The sequence below is a fragment of the Grampus griseus genome (genome assembly GCF_964374135.1).
Source record: "Grampus griseus genome assembly, chromosome: X".
Lineage (NCBI taxonomy): Eukaryota > Metazoa > Chordata > Mammalia > Artiodactyla > Delphinidae > Grampus > Grampus griseus.
This window is the reverse complement of record NC_138999.1, coordinates 82869241-82891459: the sequence shown is the minus strand read 5'-3', so window position 1 is coordinate 82891459 and position 22219 is coordinate 82869241. Positions and strand designations below refer to the sequence as shown.

Sequence of the window (22219 nt, the reverse complement as noted above, 5' to 3'; positions counted from 1 at the left end):
TTAGCATAATGTCTTCAAGGTTCATCCATGCTGTAGGATATACCAGAATTTCCTTCTTTTTAAAGGCTGAATAATATCCCTTTGTATGTATATACCACATTTTGCTCATCCATTCATCTGTCAGTGGACACTTAGGTTGCTCACACCTTTGGCTATTGTGAATATAATGCTGCCATGAATACTGGTATACAAATATGTGTTCAAGTCTCTGCTTTCAATTCTTTTACGTGTACATCCAGAAGTGGAATGCTGCATCATACAGTAATTCCATGTTTAATTTTTTGAGTAACTACCATACTATTTTCCACAGGGGCTGGACCATTTAACATTCACACAAGTCAATCCACAAGGGTGCCAATTTCTCCATTTCCTCTCTAACACTTTTGTTTTCTGTTTTTTTAGATAATAGCCATCCTAATGGATATGAAGTGGTATCTCATTGTGGTTTTGATTCACATTGCCCTAATGATTAGTGATGTTGAACATATTTTCATGTGCTCATTGGCCATCTTCTTTAGAAAAATGTCTTAAAATCTTTTGCTCATTTTTGAGTTAGGTTGCTTGTGTTTTGTTGTTGTTGTTGTTCAGTTGTAGGAGTTCTTTATGTATTTTGGATATTAATCCTTTATCAGATATGTGATTTACAAATACTTTCTCCCATTCTATGGGTTGTCTTTTTACTCTATTGATAATGATTATTTCTTTACATGTCTACAGAGTGATTATTCTTGTACATGTCTCCAGAGTCCTTATGTAAGCGCTTATCTAGAGAATATACTAGGAGTTGCATTTCTGGTTATTGTATCTTCAGCATTTCTAAATTTTACCAAATTGTTTTCCAAAATAGAGGTACCAAGTTACATTCTCACCAGTAGTTCCCCTTGACACATATTCTTAGTCATACTTGATATTATCAGAATTTTTAAAATTTTGCCCATCTCACAGGTATGAAATGATATGTCCTTATGGTTTAATTGTAGATGTGAATACAAAATGGTACAGGCATTTTGGAAAACAGTATCTTTTAAAATTAAACCTTACTTTCCATAAGACACAGCACTCCCAGTCCTAGGTATTTACCCAAGATAAAAGAAATTTATGTCCTGTACATGAATATTAAGAGTAGCATTATTTGTAATAGACACAAAGTAGAAACAACCCAAATGTCCATCAACTGATGAATAAAAATGTGGTATATGCATACAGTGGAATATTATTCAGTAATAAAAATGAACTACTGATATATGCCACAATATTATGCTGAGTGAAAGCCACACCAAATACAAAGTAACACAAAAGACTACATTATTGGATGATCTCATTCATATGAAATTCTAGAAAAAAGGTAAAACTATAGTGACCGAAAGCAAATAAGAGGTTGCCTGGAGCTGGGATTGGGGATTGACTGCAAAGGGGCATGAAGAAACTACAGGTTGATAGAACCGTTTCGTGCCTTGATTGCAGTATATACAAATAACAAATTTAATCAGACTGTATACTTAAAAATGAGTCAATTTGACTGTATGTCAATTATATTTTAGTTAAGTTACTTTAAAAAATTACAGGTTAAGTTCAAATCTCTCTTGATTGTGAACATATTTTACTTCTGAAATAATTAACACAACAAACAAACAAAAGACCTACGGAGATGCTTTCAGAAATTGACAAGTACCCAGGCCTTTCTCTATATTTCTCGTATATTTCATGAAAGCTGAAACTTGTAAACATGAAAAGATTTGAATGAACCAGGCTGTGGCTGATGAAAAATCCTTGGAATCATACATCAGCATCTCTCCCCAAATCTTTCAATAGCTTACAACGCTTTTCAACTTCCTTCAGCACAGGTTTCCAAAGTAAAATATTCTGTTTTGATATAAGTATCTAATAAGGAGTTTGCAATTAACATATACACACTACTATATATAAAATAGACAACCGACAAGGACCTACTGTATAGCAGGGGTCCCCAACCCCCGGGCCACAAACTGGTACGGGTCTTTGGCATGTTAGGAACCGGGCCGCACAGCAGGAGATGAGCAGCGGGCTGGCCAGCAAGCAAAGCTTCATCTGCCGCTCCCCAGGGCTCCCTGTCGCTTGCATTACCCCCCGAACCATCCCCCTCACCCCGCCCCCAGTCCGTGGAAAAACTGTCTTCCACGAAACTGGTCCCTGGTGCCAAAAAGTTTGGGGCTGGTGCTATATAGCACAGCGAACTATACTCAGTATTCTGTAATAATATATATGGGAAAAGAATATGAAAAAGAATATATAAACATATACGTATAACTGAATCACTCTTCTGTACACCTGAAACTAATACAACATTGTAAATCAACTATATTTCAATAAAAATTTTAAAAAAGTATCTAGTTATTTGCTTGTATTTTAAGATTCAGTTCCTTTTTCTAAATAGTGAACTTCTGAATAGCTTATATTTCCTCATACTAAGTTGCTTGGATTCCAAAGAGTGATCCCTCACACAGAGCATTAAACAGTGACTTTCTTCATTCTTATTTAATTTATCTGAAAAATCTCAGGACATTCTCTTGTCAAAAGAAATATTACTTGTTTTTTTTTGTCCAATTAGCGAATAAGGAAGGGTAGAGACACATAACAGTCATACAGTGGTACCATTATATTAATGTTTTTGAACAGGTACTGATTAATTTTGTCCAAAATTTTAAAAATAATAAGACCTAATTATAGAAAGCAGGTAGAAACTTATGAAAAGCAGTTTTAAAGATACTTTTACTGTACCATAAAAGGCAAGAGATATTCTGAGAATGCAGATTTAAAAAAAAAAAAAGATGAAAAAAAATGAATGGCAAGTCTGTGTGCTCGTCCCCATGACAGAAGTCAGGAAAAGCAAAATCTAAGCTTTGGTTTGTGGGACAGAAGTAAAGCACATGTTGTAAGTAAGGCTGGTATTGTGCTTTTCCTTTCTAAAGAAGAGGGGGGCAGCTTTATAGTATGGGCTATCATATAAATAACAGAGTACTTTGTTATTTTGTAGTTAGTTAACCAGTATTTATAACAACGTAGATTATTTTTCATGTGTGCTATTATATAAAAGCCATCTCCCCCCTGCTCTCCACCCCATTTTTCCCTATTTTCCTCCCTGTCTCTTGTTTTAGTATTACAATGTTCTGTATTTGGCAACTAGCTCATCAGGCCCTCAAGGACTAAAGACATATGTTTTTGTTTTTGTTTTCTGCGGTACGTGGGCCTCTCACTGCCGTGACCTCTCCCGCCGCGGAGCACAGGCTCTGGACGCACAGGCCCAGCGGCCATGGCCCACTGGCCAAGCCGCTCCGCAGCACATGGGACCCTCCCGGACTGGGGCATGAACCCGCGTCCCCTGCATCGGCAGGCGGACTCTCAACCACTGCGCCACCAGGGAAGCCTGAGACATATGTTTTATTTCTCTTTATCCCTGCAAAGCATCTAGCACAAGGCTCCACAGAAAATAATCAATAAATGTGGCCAACTTGCTGCCCAAATACTAGCTAAAATGTATTTATATGTATATAAATACTTCTTAGATTCCCTAAAATTATTAGGGATAATTGGATATTCAGAGTTTTATTTGAATATTAACTGCTTATAAACCCCCTTCCATGGTCATCAGCCCTCCTTCTTAAAGTTCTGCCATGCCTTCATTAGTATGGTTTCATTGGACAGGAAAATCAGTTTGTAAGATAATCACTCACATTCAGTCACAGTAGCCACATTGTTTTGAACAACAGTCTCATACAGCGTCGAAATCCCCTTTGAACAAAGCTTTTATAGAGTAAAAAGGCATTTGTCTTCAAGCTTCCTAATTATATTCACTAAATGCTGTTCATGTTGTCAACTTTCCCCCACTGTGAGAATTACAAAATCAGTCATAAGATTAAACTCAGAAAATGACTAAAGCAATTCACAGAATACTAAGCCAGCTGGGTTCATTTAAATCCTCTATGGAAACAGTCTTTGTGGTGAACCTAGCAAGACCTACAGCTAGTCCCATAAATCATCATTTTTTTGGTCTGCTCCAGTGCTGAAATTATTTATTGCCACTCCTGATATATGGGAGACTCATCAAGAACCAAAAAAAAAGCTTTTTTATAAACTAGAGAATTATTCATCTCTGCCAGCCATACTATCCAATAGAACAGTTAACTATATCCATTATTGTTTAGTCACAATGACTTCAATGAGTATCTTTATGGCACAGTATTAAGTTGACTGTGTTTTTCATATCAATGTAAGAAGATAAAATGTTAAAAATGAAATAAAATACAGATGTATTCGTTGTTTTCGTTTCCTTGAAATGAGTCTGTATTTAATGAGTCATAAACAAAGCCATACATGAGTCCCCTACTGGAAACAAATTACACCCCTCACTATAGTTCTCTATACAAATATATATTGTTGGCTTTTTAAATAATTATTATTGGCAGAAGATAAGGAGCATAATATGGCAACTCATACTTTGCATTTTTAAAAGCTCTTTACAAGTTTGTCAATTTACATGTAAGAAGTATTTAACTCAATCTTATTTCTCTCTGATCATCCAATTCTGAAAACCATTGCTGAAACTTTCTCACTCCTTCATTCTCTCTCTTATTTTGTCTCTCAATCTCTCTCTCCCACTCTCATTCTCTCTCTACACACACACACACACACACACACACACACTTTTTGACTGGGTCTGGCTTTTAATTCCTTTTTCTCAGTCCTTCCCCTAACATAAAACTTTCAAAAATTGGAATCTCTTCCATATCAAAAAGATCATGTGTTTGCGTAGGGGAGTACAGTAACTAGGCATAACTAGTCCACAAGGCAAGTGTGTATGTATGTACAATATATATTCATGTTACCCCTCATATCAAGTTATCTAGACTAATGGAAGGCAGATTTAACTGTAACACAGAGGAGTTAAAACCAGGGCTAGCAGCATAGGCATCACAATATTAAGAATTACAGTTAAGAGTCTTGGGGGTGTGTGTGTGTGTGTGTGTGTGTGTGTGTGTGTGTGTGTGTGTGTGTGTGTGTGTGTGTGTGTGTGTGTATGTGTTTAGAGGACAGAACATTTTCACATATATAAGTAAAATAGAAAAAAATATTGAGAGGGAAAAAAAATGTTTCCAAAGCAGCCTGTATTGACAAGGAATACTAATCAAGTCTGTATCAGACAAATTACATTTATAAACTACTGTTCTCCAGAGAATTTAATAAACTGAAAATTGGGGGAATATATGTGATAATATCTAAACAGATGCAATCAAATTCTGAGAAAACAAACAAGTGTTACATTTAAAGTATTAGCTGACTAATTTGTAGCAATGAAGGTAAATTAATGAATATTTCAACTTAGAGAAAAATCTTTAAATAAGCTCATGGAAACTCTGTATTTTTAGAGGGAAGCAGGAAAATAAATGTGTGAGTCTGTTTCTTTTCATCAGAGCTCAAGATTTCAAAAAAGGTATTCTCATAGACATATATTTCATAACTATACCAATTTGAAGTACATCTACAAAATAGGTTAATCTCTGTGCCTAACATGATCATATAGTTTTACCCCTGCTGATATAGCAGTCAGTCTTTTCTCCCATCTCAATTCTGTAACATAGGCTACAGAGAATAAGAAAGATACAATGCATCTCCACATTAACATAAATCTGGAAAATGTTGTGACCATTTGGAATAATTGAGATATCTATCTTAGAAGAAAGCACCTCTAAAGACAGAAACACACACTACCTTCATCAAGTTTTCTTTCTACTTAAGGAGTCAATCTGTATGTGCAGACCACTATAGTATAGGGATATAAAGAGACTAGGTACCTTACATCTTAGAAGTGGGAAAAAAAGCTGATTTTCAAACTGAAGGACAATCTTCAAAGCATTTGGTAGCGTATTCACGGGATTACAAAATTAGGGATACGGGCTCACATGTTCCCAACTCTTAGAGGGCTGTATTTTTAAAAAGAGAACCTCAGAAGTAGCCTGTGTTTCCCTCAGATTTTTAAATGGCATGAAGGACACTGGAGGTGAGGACTCTGGATTGGATTTCTGAGCTGGTATCCACACATCTTGATTACTGGAGAAATGAGATGACTGAAGCAATCTTTCAGTATTACCATTTGCCTATGTGCACAAGTCCACATGCACTGATTAATAATATGTGCTTAAGGACATATAATTAATAACATATGGGAATTAAAAGAACTTATGGAGAATTGTTTCTTTAAACAAATAAATTTAGAGTTCTTTACATTTAAACATTTCTGCATTTACTGACTTAAGTAATATTAATGCTTGCTCTTTGAAAATCACAACTTTGGGTATACTGATTTTTGTGAAGAACTACAGGAAACAAAACCCTTGACAGTTATAAAAACTGAATCTAAAATGTCACCACTGACATAGTCACACAAGAGTTGAACATTCATCTTTTCAACACTGAATGGTTCTCATTAAGCACAATACAATACAACACAAAGGATTTAAATAAAGGTCGACAATCAAATAAGCTGAACAAAGAAAACCATTTAACATTAAGAATGATATCCTGTCCTTATGTCATTCTATGGTGCTTAGTTATTTCAGAGGTCAACAATGGTGAATGTTCTTGCTTCAACTTAATATAATGAGGCACAGACAAAGCCTTAACTTGAGATGTTTGTGTCTACTGGTCATGAATTATGAACGAATGATATGGTGTATCACTATTTTATGTGGTGACATTTTAAAATGCAAAGTAACATGAGTGACCACCTCTGTACTTTGCTGTAGCTTTAGATCTTATATCACTGATTATAAGAGGTGAATCATAGAGATCACCAGCTGAAAACTCTGCTGCAAAGAGCCCACAGGAAGGAAGGCTAAAAGGACCCACAGGGAAAAAAAGGAAAGCTTGGTAAGAGGACCTAACATTCCATCCAACCCTGTTCTTGACAGAGAATCTAATCTTCCCTTACACAGAATTGTTCCAGGACAAATTATCTCCCTCAAAGCAATTTTCTTCCTAGCAAATTATCAATCACATCTCCCCCAAATCCAAATAATGCCATACACCGTCTTATAGGAAAAAGCATATTTGAGTGAAGCAAAAGAGATCATCAAATTCTAAAAACTACCTTGAGCCACTGAAATAATTTGAGTCCCAGGAAAAGTGGGATTCTAACTTTGCCTCCAATACTGAGTGATCCTGGGTAAGCCATCTGTCTGGAGAACAGATGTTCATTTGTAGAAAATATGTATTGAGAAGAGCAGCCAACCCTGCCTCCACAAAACTGATATGGTCTGAGAGCCTGTACATACAAAGCAAGTGATTGCTCTATAATTATGCAGATTATTAGGTGTTATTTTATTACAAATATATAGGTTCCATTACCCGGATACATTAAAATCTATTAGAGGAAGACAAACTTTCTATTAATATTCCTCCAATGACTTATAGTTCAATTTGAATAATAAAAAAGAGAGATTCCTCATTTTACAAGCTACTGGAGAGTCAAGAAAGTGCACCTGTGATTTTCCCCATTTTCAGTACTCTGTAAGGGGCAGAGTTGGTTCTGTAATGCTTCCAGGAAATGAGCCACATATGACTAAACCTTCTGTTACAATTTAGCGAGAGGCAGTGTGTTGCAAGGTGTTGGACACAGAAAACCTAGATTTAGGCCCAAACTTGGACATTTACTAGCTTTCTGATCTTGAAAAAAATTGCATAACCTCACTGGGTTTTAGTTTTCTAATTTGTAACATGGCGTTAATAATAATAAACCTCTCTGAATCACAAGGGATACATCTAAACTGTAAAAGCAAAGGCAACCAAGTGTGTAGACTAGTGACCAGGATTTATTGACCTTTGCTAAGGTGCCTTTCAGTATATTCTACAGTGGTTATTTTCAACAATATCTTTGGTTTTAAATTAATAGTCCCATATTTATTTATTAACCCATATTTGAGGGTGAATTTTTGGTTTATATTGATAGCAAATAATACATTTTTATGTTTTTACAACTAAACCATAGCATAGTGTTACACTTACATATTTAATACTTTCACTGGTAAAAATATACACTCTATATCTGTGAGACACTAAATTCACTTAAAAAATGCTAATACTTATATTGAACACTCACAACAAGTCCTTTTATTTAATCAAATTGCCTACCTTTCATTCAATAGTAATCTATTGAGGGCTTCCTATACAATAGACACTGGAGATAAAATGTAGAATAAAATAATAACCACCCTCCATGAGTTCTGAGTCTTTAGAGAGAAAGAGAGATAAAATAATTAAAGTGCAGTGTGAATAGTCCTACAATAATTATACTCACAGTGTGTAGTGGTAACCAGAGAAGTAGAGCTAAAGGGTAAAAACCAGATGAAGAAGAGTAGCAAAGGACATTATAAAAATGCAAAAGGCAAGCTGTTCCAGTTACATGTTTTTAAAAAAAGGGTGAGAGAGAGAAAGCGTAATCAGGAGGCCAAGACTCCACCTCTAGTTTCATAACTAAAGTGACCAACTGTCCCAGTTTGCCTAGGACTGTCCCAATTTTAGTAGTGAAAGTCCTGAATCCCAGGAAAGCTCTTAGTCCTGGGTAAACCAAAACAGTTGGTCGCTATATCCAGCTTTATGAACCTGACTGTCACCTAGTAAGAAGGTGGCTGTCTGCAATTCAGAAAGTAAGTCCTTACCATATAGCAACCAGGCTAGCATCTTGATCTTGAACTTCCAATCTCCAAGACTATGAGAAAATAAATTTCTGTTTTTTTTTTGTTTTTTATGACTTATGTTTTTTTTTAACATCTTTATTGGAGTATAATTGCTTTACAATGGTGTGTTAGTAAATTTCTGTTGTTTAAGCCACCCAGCCTACCGTATTATTTTATGGCAGCACAAGCTGACCAACACACCAACCAAAGTATTTCACTTCTCTAATGGTCAGTTTTCTCATCTGCAGGCTGAAGGGGCTAGATTAGATACTTTCTAATGTTGAGGTTCTAAGTTTAGATAGAGATAATCCACATCATTTCAGCTAAAAACTATTAGATACTGTAAAATTTTTAGAATACTTAGATGTAACTTTTTGCTTAGATCTTCTATAGATTTTTCTCTTGAATTACAAATTTCTAAATTGTGCTTCCATAGACAGCAGTCATTTTCCTTACAAATCACATTTTCTGGTACATTATATTTCACACTGAAACTGAACCTAATTCACTCTACATCTTACAACTTCTCTAGGGGAGATAGATGCCTTCTTTTGTATATTTGGGGAGATATTTGTAATACTCTGCCACTAATACCATGTGATGACCTCTAGGAAATAAGGCCTTTATGTTACATTCACTTTATATAAATGATGAATCTTAGAAAAAAGTAGCAAAATTACATTACTCTATTAACCCTACTAAATTAAAGTTAGATATCTAAAATTTTCTCCACAGTAAAACTAAATGTTTTCTTCAGGTTCTTTGTATGCCATATTTAACATCTGTACAAAAACACATCATTATACCATATCATAATTTGTTATGTCTCTCTGTCCAACTAGAATGACTGGAAAGTCACAGTATGGGTGAAGGAGATATTAACTCAAGGCAGAAAAACAAAGGTTTTTGGCCTTCATAAGTTATAAAATGGGCTGTGAGTGATTAAAAAAAAAAAAAAAGTTACAGAGGCAAGATACTGAAGCTAGGGCTTCCCTGGTGGCGCAGTGGTTGGGAGTCCGCCTGCCGATGCAGGGGACACGGGTTCGTGCCCCGGTCTGGGAAGATCCCACATGCCGCGGAGCGGCTGGGCCCGTGAGCCATGGCCACTGAGCCTGCGCATCCGGAGCCTGTGCTCCACAACGACGGGAGAGGCCACAACAGTGAGGGGCTCGCGTACCGCCAAAAAAAATAAATAAATAAAAAAAGATACTGAAGCTAGTATACAAATTACTCAAAATCTTCTCACAACCTGCCTACCAATGTTATTTGTTTCCAACATACACCCAATATTCCAGGCAGTGTAGTTTTCTAATTCATCTTCAAACACGTCATGATTATTCCTAGTCATATACCATCATTAAAAAGAACTACTACCATTTTTAACACTATAATTCTTCAAAGTACTGTGACAAAGATCGTTTTATTTGACCCTGAAAATAACCCTATGAAAATAAAAAAGGGTCACTGTATATTTCCTCATGTATAGATGAGGAAACAGGTTTGGAGAGAGTAAGTGACTTGGCCATGAAAATTTAGCTAGTGATGGGCAAAATGGAAGCTAAAATGTAAGTTCTAAGGCCAGTGTTCTCCCATCTTGTAAGGTTATGGCTTCTTCCCTTCGTATAACTTAATTATACCTATCCTTCAAGATCCTTCTGTTCTAATTTATGAGTACCACTCACCGCCACGCCCATCACCAAAAATTCCTCCCTCCTGAAGTCCTGCTAATCTGAAAGTAATCTCAATGGCCATTAATTTTTATATTCATTGCTAGAAGTATATTGTGACATTACATAATATTCTGTATGTATATTTCCTGGCTACTCAACTGTATCACAAGCTCCTTGAGCTTTCTGTGTGTCTTCTGTAATGTTTGTATCCCCTGGTATACCGACCATCTGTTTTGTTTTGCCTTTGTTTGTTCAGGCCTGGCTTTTATCCCTTCATCTGCCCCTAACCTTCGGTATCCTCATCCTTGGTAACAGCCTCCTTTAGGGCATGACCAATCATCCATCACAGTAGTCTTGGTAGCACTGTCAATCAAGGTTCTTTGCCCTCCCTTGGACAAAGGGTATTCTGATAATCTACGCCAGGCCAATTGGTCTCTCTTTCTAATTAGAATTTGAATCAAATACAAGGAAAGGAGGAAGAAAATGGAATATACCCCAGAGGCAACTTCCTGGAAAGACTTTCCATTCATTCCTGCTCTCTGCATTCTCAAAGCTGACATAGTTGCTACTCTTTTAAAGGCCAAGTTCTTCAGCCTTTCCTCAGTTTCTGGCTGAGCTCCTTATAAATTCTACTTTTTGCTTAAATCAGGCAGAGTCACTTTCTGTTGCTTGCAAACAAAGATCCTTATCTGATATACCCACAAAGCTTAGTGCCTAGGGAGTGCTAAGTATTTTTAAATGTTTCATTCTTATGTAAATTATATGTTATTACACACTGAAAACATAAACAACAAATGGCCCTGAAGTACAACACTGCTATTGGTTAGAATTTTAATAACCAACAGGCAAGCAGGGGCCAAGCTAACATTGGAAACTCATCTGCATAGAAATGATTTTTATTACAGTTCAGCACCCTGGATTGGTGACTCACAAAGTGATAATACACTGCTGCAAATGAACAAAGTATTTTGTGGTGAGGGTAGTACTTATAGTTATGGTACCCTTTAGTGATATTTGACATTTAAGTTAACCCGTCTGTTTTCCTTTTCTTCCCAAATATTATAGGATCTAATTGTGACCATCTGAATTTTTAATATTACTTTACTACAAGAAACATCTGATAAGTTTAACTGCTTATGTTGTGGTTCCTTTTTAACTAGGTGAATATTTTAACATAATCTATAGCTTCATGTGAAAAGCAGTAGATTACAGTTTTAAATTCACTGAGAAAAGAAATTATCATTAGAATATTAATTAGATAAATGGTATCATTTTAAAAGCATAATCAGTGCCCTGCAAAGAAAGTTATCTCTGCTATTTTTTTTAACAGCAACAACAACAACAACAAAAAACAAACACTGAGAGAAATCAACCAAGTAATCTTTTACAACATAACTGGAATTTAACACCAATTCTGGCTAATCATACATCAGTAGTTAACTCAGTTTCGAACAGTTTATAAACCTAAGCTAACTATTTCTATGTACTTCAGTAAATTTCTGTCATTTTAGACATTTACATCTACTCAGAATCGTTTGTATTCCAGGAGCATCCTTTTAATCCTAGATATTGTGGGAATATCATATATCTATATGATATTTCTTTCTTAATGACAAGTATTTCCCTGAAGATAAAAATCCTACTGAAAAGTGGGAGAGGGCAGAAGATTTTTAAACATTCACTTCTTTCTCTTTTAGAACATCTATTACTACATGCTAGTATTTCCCATAAGATTATTTTTTATTTTATTTGAAGTTGGCAAAAATCTTTGTGCTGAATCCTTTGAGCATACCTCTAAGTGATAGATGTCAGACCAGCGCTGTGTGGAAGAACTTTTATTTGACAGGTAGATGACAGGAAGAAGCCTCTCTCCAAAATACAAGATGCAACTGTATAATCCTTCTGTGAGATTAATATAATTTTTTGTTCCTATGTGTAAATGACGTATTCATTCTTGCCTCAAAAATATCAGTTCATGTAATTAATTTGATTAGTGTGAAATTAAGACACTTAAAAAAGGTACATATTTGTTCAAATTAGGATAATTTGTTTTAAAAGTCTTTTTTATATGAATTAAATGTGAAATAGGTAACAATACAAATTTCCAATGATATTTTCTCTTAATTTATAATATTTTTGTAATCGCCAACCAAGAACACTTTAAGATTCACTCACTGTGCCTATAGTGTATACTCTAAACAAATAGCATCTTGATAAAAGATGCTTTTACTAGTGTTGAGTATATGATGTGCAATAAAATGAAAAAGTCTTAAATATTTAGTTTATCCTACAAATCGGGGTGTAAGTTATTCTAATTTATTACAAGCATAGCCTTATTCTTGTTGGTATTATCAAATAATTGCACATGTCCCCTAATATCATAAGAAGAGGGACCAAAAATATTTTTTTGACAAAAATCTGGCATGCCAGACCATCTTCCCTATCTTCCTTGCTTTCTTTCCTTATACCCCTCAAAAATAAATCGGGAGTAAACAGATACAATTTCATTATGCATCTTAGTATCTACAAATGTTATTCTTTATGTCTGTCCGGGTGAGAACTACCAGGAGCAAATCATTTTTGATACATATTAAAATGCTAGTCCATGTACATGTAATGCACATCTATTTAATGCATGAATAGAAAAGAAATTTATATCCATTCCTAGATTGGGGATTCTTGTAATAATATACTTCAAGAACTAACCAAGGTTCTGTAATGTTTTCAGAGGTGAAAGAAAAAAAAAAAAGTGAAACAATGCTGAGATGTCAAAGATACATCGCTTGTTTTCAGACTTATTTTTGTCTCCAGCTTTCTTACAGGCCTTCCCCTCAGAGTCTGTTCAGTTTTCTTGTGTAACAGACAGATCTTTTCCTTTAATAAGGTGGTTTGCACTAACCTAGAAATGGACATATACCATCACTTTTGCACTTGTCTGTTTCTTTGTTTACTTTTCACAAGAATGAAAGCGTAATCAAAACAATAAAACGATTATCACTTGATTTTTAAAAAAACTTTTAGTTAATGCACTAGATACCTAGTATAAGTTTAATAACACAACGCTATTCAACAATAAAGAGTATTATTTTCTTGGAGGAGAAAAAGCAAAGCATATTCAGAAGGCAATTTCTGGCTATGACCTCATTGAATTTAGCTCCTCAAATACTTTTTGGAGAGACATAAAGTAAGTTTGAAGGGACTGAAATACAAGATTGCATCTACTTTATAAAAGCAATTTTTTTTGGACCTAAAAACTCCAGAAAGATTTGATCAGCAAGAGCTGAGTACTATACTACAAAAGAATTTGCAGTCTTTGAGATTTTACTACAGTAAGGTTTTAAAACATCATTTATCTGTTTTAATTTAGATACAATTCACATGCCATAAAATTCATCCTTTTAAAGGATACTTTTTTGGGCTTACGTACTATTGCTATTTAAAGTGACCCCTCTCGTAGATGAGATTATTGCTGTAAATTGGCATTATAAAGTGTTATCTTACCTTACAGAGAAAGTTGATCTTAAAACCCAAAGACTGGGCATTTCTTGAGCCTGAGTTCATGTAGTTTCCAACCAAAAGAACTAACTCTAAAAGTCTGTTAAAGCTTTCACTTTTCTTCAGTTCTTCACAGGCCAGAGTTACTGCTATGATGCTTGGTTTGATGTTGTTTACGTGTTCTTCAAATGTGAGCTTGAAAAGAATGCTATTGAGACGAGGACGCAACATTTTCACTGAGCTCATCTGTAAGATAAGGAATGCTGTATAAGAATATATATATAAAGCCCGTTATTTTTCTCTCTAGTGGGGATCATTTTAGAGACAATATTGTAAAACTTCTGAATAAAATGAATTCTCTCTGGGTTTTAACAAATATTATTCTACTTTGTTTTAGACATTTCAAAGGAATATTATTTTCAAAGTTTAAAGAAATAGCTGTTCAGTTTTAAAGGAATAAATGAAATCATCCTTACTGCATTAAGAAAATATTATTGAAGCTAAACAGTTGCTGTATGTTAACTGCATAATCATTAGTCATCAATAGCATTTAAACTGCCAAAAATCAGTCCCTGAGGCAAACTACGAAAATGTACAAACATGACATTGAGTTGAGTGAATAGTTGGGCCACATATAAAAAATATACACGATGACAGAAAATGTAAGTGCAACCACATTTCCTAAAAAAAATTTACATATCAGTATGCTGTCTGAAACCAGAAGACTAGCTCTGATTGAGCATTTAATAATTTTAAACCTATGATTTCTATTAATAAAATGTATTAATTATTTATATATGCTCTAAAGAATTTCACCTACTTGACAGAATGTTGATGTTAAATAATTAAGTTATGGTAAAATCACATGAACTTACTTTTAAGTACATTATTCAAGAATTCTATATTGGTTTTCTTCAAAACAGTTCAACTTAGGTTTTAATTAATTGTTTCATAGTATCGGTGCACATTCTCTATTCCCTTTGGTATAGCTCCTACGATAATAATTTCTTTTAGTCTTTAATTCCCCAAAACTCCAAGTCATTTCACTAGTTTTTATTCACCAAAGGAATTCTGGGAGACAGGTGAGGGGAGGGTAGACACATAAGAACATAAGCACACACACAATGAAATTATTAACAATCCTAATTACATTTATTCTTTTTACACATATAGCTTAGTTTTCTTTTTAAATACAAATGCCAGGCACAGTGTAGGCATGAGATATCTGTAGACAACATGAAAAGCATTTGACAGCATAAACAAGAGTCCTTAAGCTACAAAGAACCCTTCAAAAGCAGCAAAATGAGCTGCTGAATAGACCCTATCTGCTCTAATACAAAAGCAAAGCATAATTTATCATTCTAACTCTTTGAAATGAATTTTCACATTAACCATGGGTGTCTGCCTGTCCAAAAATTAACCTTTGCCGTCTGCTAATCCCCCATATGCTTTCATGCTTTTTATAGGCAGATTATGCTGGGAATATCCGCCTGTTACTATATCTACATAAGTCAGATCACTTATCAATAGCTTTTTTTTAATACGATCAGGGTAGTATTCAAAGCATCCTACTGGGACTTCCCTGGCAGCGCAGTGGATAAGACTCCATACTCCCAATGTAGGGGCCCAGGTTCAATCCCTGGTTAGGCAACTAGATCCCACATGGATGTCGCAACTAAGAGTTCGCATGCCACAACTAAGGAGCTCTGGAGCCGCAACTAAGGAGTCCACCTGCCGCAACTAAGACCCGGTGTAACCAAATAAATAACTAAATAAAATCTTTAAAAAAAAAAAAAAGCACCCTACTGTTTCTTCAGTATTCACATGGTAAGTATAAGACACACCATCTACTCACAAAAAGTGTCCAATATAACTCAAAACTCATAACACAATCACTTGAAAACTATAGCTAGCGATAGAACCAGCCCATGATTCTAAATGGGTAAACAGAAATTAAGTGCTGGAGATGTTCACTGAAAGAAGAGAAAACTTTAAACTCTATGACTACAATGTTTAATGAAGGCTACACAGTAGAGGGGATACAAATGGATAAATAGATGAAAATTAAACAAGTAGAGAGAGAGAAAAAAAGCGAGCGAGCAAACACAAACGGGGACCAAAAGGAAGTTGTGAGAAAAGGTTTATAGGTTAGGAATATATGAGGTATATACCTAGGGGCAGAATTTAGATCAAAGTACCTTAAGATTCCATGTAAAGGCCATAAAATTGGAAGCTAACCACACCAAAGTCTACGTCTCCATGAATGTGCAAATCTCCATGTGTATGTTTGTGTGGGAATCTAAGTTTCTATGTCATTTTCCGCCTTCATTTATGCCTCTAGCACTGTCTCCAAATCCCTTCCCACTTAATTTTTCCTTTATTTTCACTGCTAACTGGCTATCATTAGCACAGACGCATGTTTCCTATCATTTTATGTGTTTAGGAAGTAGTGGTTTTTCAGTCTCCCTGATGGTTAAAAAAGCCATAGAACTACTTTGACCAGGTGCTAGTCACCAAATACCTGTCCTTCTGCCCATGCTCTGTAGGACTTGTAGGAACCCTGCTCACCAGGGTGGCCTTGGTCTGATCTCCACAAGGAATTTAAACCCTAGGCTTACATAGATTTTCTTTTAGTCTTGCTTCAGTTCTAATACCACTTGTTTTCATTCATATTTGTATCCTTTCTGGGCTTTGTATTTCAATCCTTGGCCTACAAACCCAAAGAGCAGGGATTTGATCTTTTTTTCAATACCAGCTCCAACCAAAATAATGGTCAAAAGTGTACTTTAGTAATTATAATAACAATAATAATGGCGAATGACATTTATTGAGTACTCTGTGCCAGACATTTTTCTACAGATGTGTTATATACATATATGCAGATTTGATTCTCAAAACAACCCTAGGAAAAGGTTATTAGCCTTAGTCTCATTTTAAAGATGAGGAAAGTGAGACACAGAAATACTAAGGAACTAGCACAGAGTCAAATTGTATGTTGAAGATCTGGAGATTTGAACTCAGGCATTCTGGCTACAGAATCCAGACTCTCAACCACTACACCACGCCGTCTCTTGAGTCATACTGAGAGCAGTATGTATGAGTGGCTGAAGGAGAGATTAGGGGCAGGGATACCATTAGTTAAGTCTTCAAATGGTCTTAGAAACAGGTAATGACCTAGGATGTTGACAGTAGGAAGGGAAAGGAAGCAATAGATACAAGAGGCAGAATTAAGGAAGAAGCAGTGGGACTTAGTAAATGACCAGTTATGGGAGGAGAAAGTCAAAGATGACTCCAAGGTGTAAAGTCCTTTGTGAGGTAAAATGTTGTTGGCATTAATGAAGGCTGAAGGAGATGCTGATTTGATGCAGTTTACTGTTTGTTTTTTTTTGTTTCAGAGAATGAGGATAGATGAATTTGCTTCCCCTGATCTGCTGCCTACACTTCAGTAAGCTAATCAGGGACTAAGGCAGTGGGGGCCGGTAGGGTACAGCTTAGTAGCAAATTCAACCAAAGGACTGAATCTAGAAACTTTTCCATAGTTAGTTAGACTGTGTGAAACTAATCCACCTAATTTTTCTGCTTCAGTTTCCTCATTTGTAAAGTAGGGGAAAGTCCTGTTGAGCAGTCTTGTTTTGATAATTAGGTAGGAGCCAAATAAATGATCCAAATATATTCTTTCTTTCTGTTTTAGTCTTTGCCTCTAGAGTTATGGAAAGGTGAGGTTAACAGTGTGAGATTCAGAAGTGAAAAATATTACTTGGATGTTACCAAGACATTTTTATTAGCATTTAAGTGAACTTGGTTCACCATCCTCTCAGACACCAGTGTATTTTATTATTAACAAAGACACTATTAGATCCCCACTATGAAAACTCCAAATCTTGGAGTCATATTCAAATCCTGGTAAAGACAATGTAATTTAATACCATTCCTTGCCTATATTTTAACCTGAAGAATTTCTTAGAATTGGTTCTTATTTTCAATTCTCACCATTCAAGCTTAAAATTTATGTACTTTAAGGTTGAATTACTAAAACAGACTATTTAAATATGTTCCCTGATCCCTCCAGCCTTCCCCCCTCTAAATCCTCACATGAATAGTAAAATGACACCTCTATAATAGGGAAATAATATTGCTTTCTTGGCATTTTGAGTTTTAGGTATTGTTATGATATCTGACAGCATTTGGAAATTCAGTTCTTGAGTTTAGGAGGAGATAAGTATGAGAGTTGGCAGATTTGGGAGTGACTGGAATAGAGGTTGTGAAAGGCAGGTTGTTGATGAAGAGAGTGTATAGAGAGAAAAATCAAAGACTGCACCTTGTGTAGCACCTAGCATGGGTCCTTGCATTTATTAGACATTCAAATATTTGCTGACTGATTTTAAAAGCACTCCTTAGATGACTAACCATTTTCCGGATCTTCTCCCAAGGAGGACAGGTTGTCTATTGAACAAAATTAACAGCCGACGGTAATGTTTTACTGTCCCCAAAATAATGTCTTCAGCTAAGATGTCAAACCAGAAATGCTAGGGAATTAACTTTGTTGAACTGCTGTTACTGGATATAATCTATCATCAGTCAACCTGATTCAGGGAAGAGGTTGTGCATCATAAGAGGATCAGAGTTGACCTCTGACTTGGCAAAATTTCTTCCTTCATTTACTCACTAGATTAAAGTTTAGTGCAGAGCAGGTGATAAACATCATAGGTGATTTGAAAAAAAAATCCTTGTAAAACAAATGGATGGATGGATGTATTCATTCATATAAACAGAAACTCCAATATCAGCAAAGTGCTGGATTGGGAAGCAGATGCATAGTGTGAAGAGGTATCACAGTAGGCTGATGTGAGGCAGGAGGAGGGTACCCTGCTCCCTATGTAAAGTCATTAGCTACCAAATGTGTCATCCCAACGGTATTGCCCAGGCTCAATCTTAGCCCGAATTCAGAGCCCTGTATAACTATTTTGAAGGGTAGGTTCGAGAGAATTTTCCCCTTAATCCTCAGAGAGGGAGAGAAACCATTCTCTACATTCTCTAGACCTATAAGGTACATTGTAGTGGAAGAAACAGGGACTTTTGAGTTACACAGACATGGACTTGAACTATACTTCTGTTACTTTATAGTTATGATCTAATCCAAGTTACTGAATGTTTCTGAGACTTTATGTCCCCATCAGTAAAATGTATTCCTTAAGTCACTCATGCAAGTTGCAGTAAGACTTAAATGAGATCCTATGTGTAACATTACTGTCATGGTAGCTGACACAATGGAAGCACTCTGAAACAATAGCTATTGTTGTTATTACCCTCTTTACTCATCCTCAGAAATTCCTAAGAAGGTACCATCGTCCCTGACTATTCTCCCAAACCTGAGATAAAGTTTCTCTCATCTACAATTAAGGAATGTGTGTTACCAGGGCTTGGTGAAGAATGTCCCCCATTAACTATTTCACACTTCATAAATATCATGCAGTGCTCCTTTCAGTCCGTTTCAATGCATAATATACATTTATTAATAGAAATGTTAGCACTGAAAATGTGTTACTGTAAATATCAAGAGGATTATGGAGGAAATAATCTCCTTATTAATCTTCAGGGTAGATGAAACTATATGGATGCATCTGTTTACAGGAGCCACAAAACAGTATGCTTTGATGATACTAATAGAATTTGCTGCAATCAGAAGTGTGAATTTTTATGATCAGACCAGGGTAGACTGATAGACAATAGTTGAATCTCCATTAGAGGATTTGAGTGTGTAAGGGAATGTCTTGGATAACTAAGCTTAGAAATCATAGGAAGCACTGAGCGACATCCCCAGCCACAGATATAATTATTAAAAGGTGCATGTCTCATAAAGGCATTTGAATGCACCTAAGTGATTTAAGGAAATATAACAAAAACTTGGCTGAAATGTATGTTTGTTTTTCCTTGTGGTTCCTCGCCGCATTTTAGATGACTGGCATCTTTTGTTTTATAATTCATTCCTTGAAGTGCTGTAGGCTGGTGACCAAGGTGTTGTATTATGTAGGAGATTTTTTTGTGTTACAAGATACTTGTCTGTCAAATCACATCAAGCAGCTATCATTTCTTTAGCTGATCTGCACTATATTAAAAAGAAAAAACTGTACCCTGACGGCTTTAGTGAGAGCAGCTACAAGTGGGTTATTTCCCCAAAGAGTTAGACACAGTTTTGTTTATATAATTTGAATTTTATACACTTCACTACCTATGCACCTGGTGAATACTGATGTTCTGCCATACTACCATAAGAATCCAGAGAGAAAGAGAAAAGACCCAAGTGTAACAATCGTGTGCGAAGAAGGAGGAGGTAGCCACATGCCACTCCTGCAGTCACGTGTCACTCACCTTTAAGGGGATTTCTGTTATCTTTCATTTTGCATTGCTGAGAAACACACCTTCAACTGCCATCATATGTGAACATAACTATGATCTTCTAGTGTCTTCAAAATATGTTAAAAATTCATTGGAATTAACAGATATATTTGTAAGAAATATACATTTGTTACAAGGTGTCCCCTCCATACCTAAATACTATTGGGACCCAATGTATGGATACACTGAATATACAGAATAATTTTGTATCAGTGACTATAATTAAGGTGATGATAACGAAGTGACAATAAAGAAGAGTGGATTTAAGTTAGAAAGCAGGCAGAATTGCCTATAAAAGTTGTGAGATTCAGACTCCACAACTGAGCAGAAGTCTGCCTGGAAGTATGGAAATAAAGCAAGGACATCTGTGATTCTCTGTTAAATAAATCATTTTACTATCCTATTTAGACATAACCCCCTCCAGACTAGGCTCTCTACTGCTCACTGCTGTACTTTCTGCAGTACACCTAGTATTTGGACTGCACAAAATCATCAATACAGGTACATTTGCTGTATGGAGCCAATGGCAAATGTTTGTGTACTAGATATCAGGAGAGATAAGAGCCATGGCTGATCTGTAAAATGAGGCTTTGGAAAAACGGAGTGTTGAAAACTGACTGTACCCCAGAAAAGCAATGATATGCTGATAGAGAATATTTTCCCCAAATAGAATGATATGTGGAAATTATGTATCAACAAACATTTACTCATCTACAGTCTGGAACAGAAAATGGTAACAATGTCGGCCCCAAGAGACACTGGAAACTCAGAAGAATTACACTAAGAATTAGAGCAAGAATTTCAAAACATCCTTCTGAAAACAACTGTCTGAAGCCAAGAACGGCCATCAGAGCATCTGTAATGGTAATGCTATGCTGCTATCTTACGGATTACTGATATATGGAGAAGGAAAAGGGGTTAATTTTTTATTTTTTAAAAATTTAATGAAAAGCAATCAACAGCAAAATTGATTGACATCCCCAGACTTAATCTGAATATTCAGTTTTCAGGTGGTTTTATTTTACCTCATTTTATTGCAAAAGCTGATGGAAATAAGCAATCTTGTCACAAAATGGACTATTATGAGAAGTTAATGAAATGAACAAGAATCTGAATACATGGATTTGAGAACGAGTCATGGCGAGTCTTCTTTTACTTGATCTCACAATTATTAAACCAGCTTTTTTTCAGATAAAATAAATGTACATCTGGAAGTAAGAGCTAGCATTCATATTTACAGAAGGAATGAAAATAGAAACAATCAAGGCATTACATATCAAAACACTGAACACTTTGAATGAAAGCAGATAAAGAAAAATGCAATTTTCCCAATGAATATGCAAACCTGAATAATTTAATATTAATGGAACAGAAAAGCTACAATTTTCCATCCAAACTAATTGCCTTTGATGATATGTAGGAGAAAAAAAAAAAGCTTTTAAGAATTTCCTTTTCACCTGGTTAAGCTATCTTGAATAGAGCTCATAAGCTCTTAGGAGACTTTAAAAAAATTAAAAAGCACACTGACTTTATAGTTGTACTTCCAACAATAGGCATAAATCCACTCCTCCTGCCTTCACATATTTATGTAGAGAAAGAAAAAAGTTAAATGTGCTGTCAGCAGTATCACATAATCTTTGCTTTTCACTATAAATGTTTTTATGCACAAGGCTATCTCAACATCTTTTTATTAGATTATAGCTTTAGAATGTTTTTAATTGAAAAATATGGGTAATTTTTGAGGTCAGAAAAATAAAGTACCAATTACCAAGAGAACTAATTATTGCCTTCTTTTTCTCAGAAGATGTGTTAGTTTAATAGATACACATAGTATGGGTCTCCATCCTCAGTGGAAGACAAGTGGAAGTTTCCGTCACTCTGAGGTTTAAGAACAGCTGAGCTGCAAACACACTCAGAAGAATCTAAAAGCTCCTGCTGGGGGTTCTAACT

The 22219-nt window shown here is 35.5% G+C and overlaps 1 protein-coding gene across 1 annotated transcript in view; it reads right to left on the bottom strand.

Annotated features, from left to right (window-relative positions):
• The window catches only part of DIAPH2 (diaphanous related formin 2), a 628603-nt gene that overhangs the window by 425173 nt on the left and 181211 nt on the right, over positions 1-22219 (bottom strand). The window contains exon 12 of the mRNA XM_082646850.1: positions 13880-14119. Within this exon, the coding sequence (XP_082502976.1) occupies positions 13880-14119 (240 nt within the window). The remainder of the gene's footprint in view (positions 1-13879; positions 14120-22219) is intronic.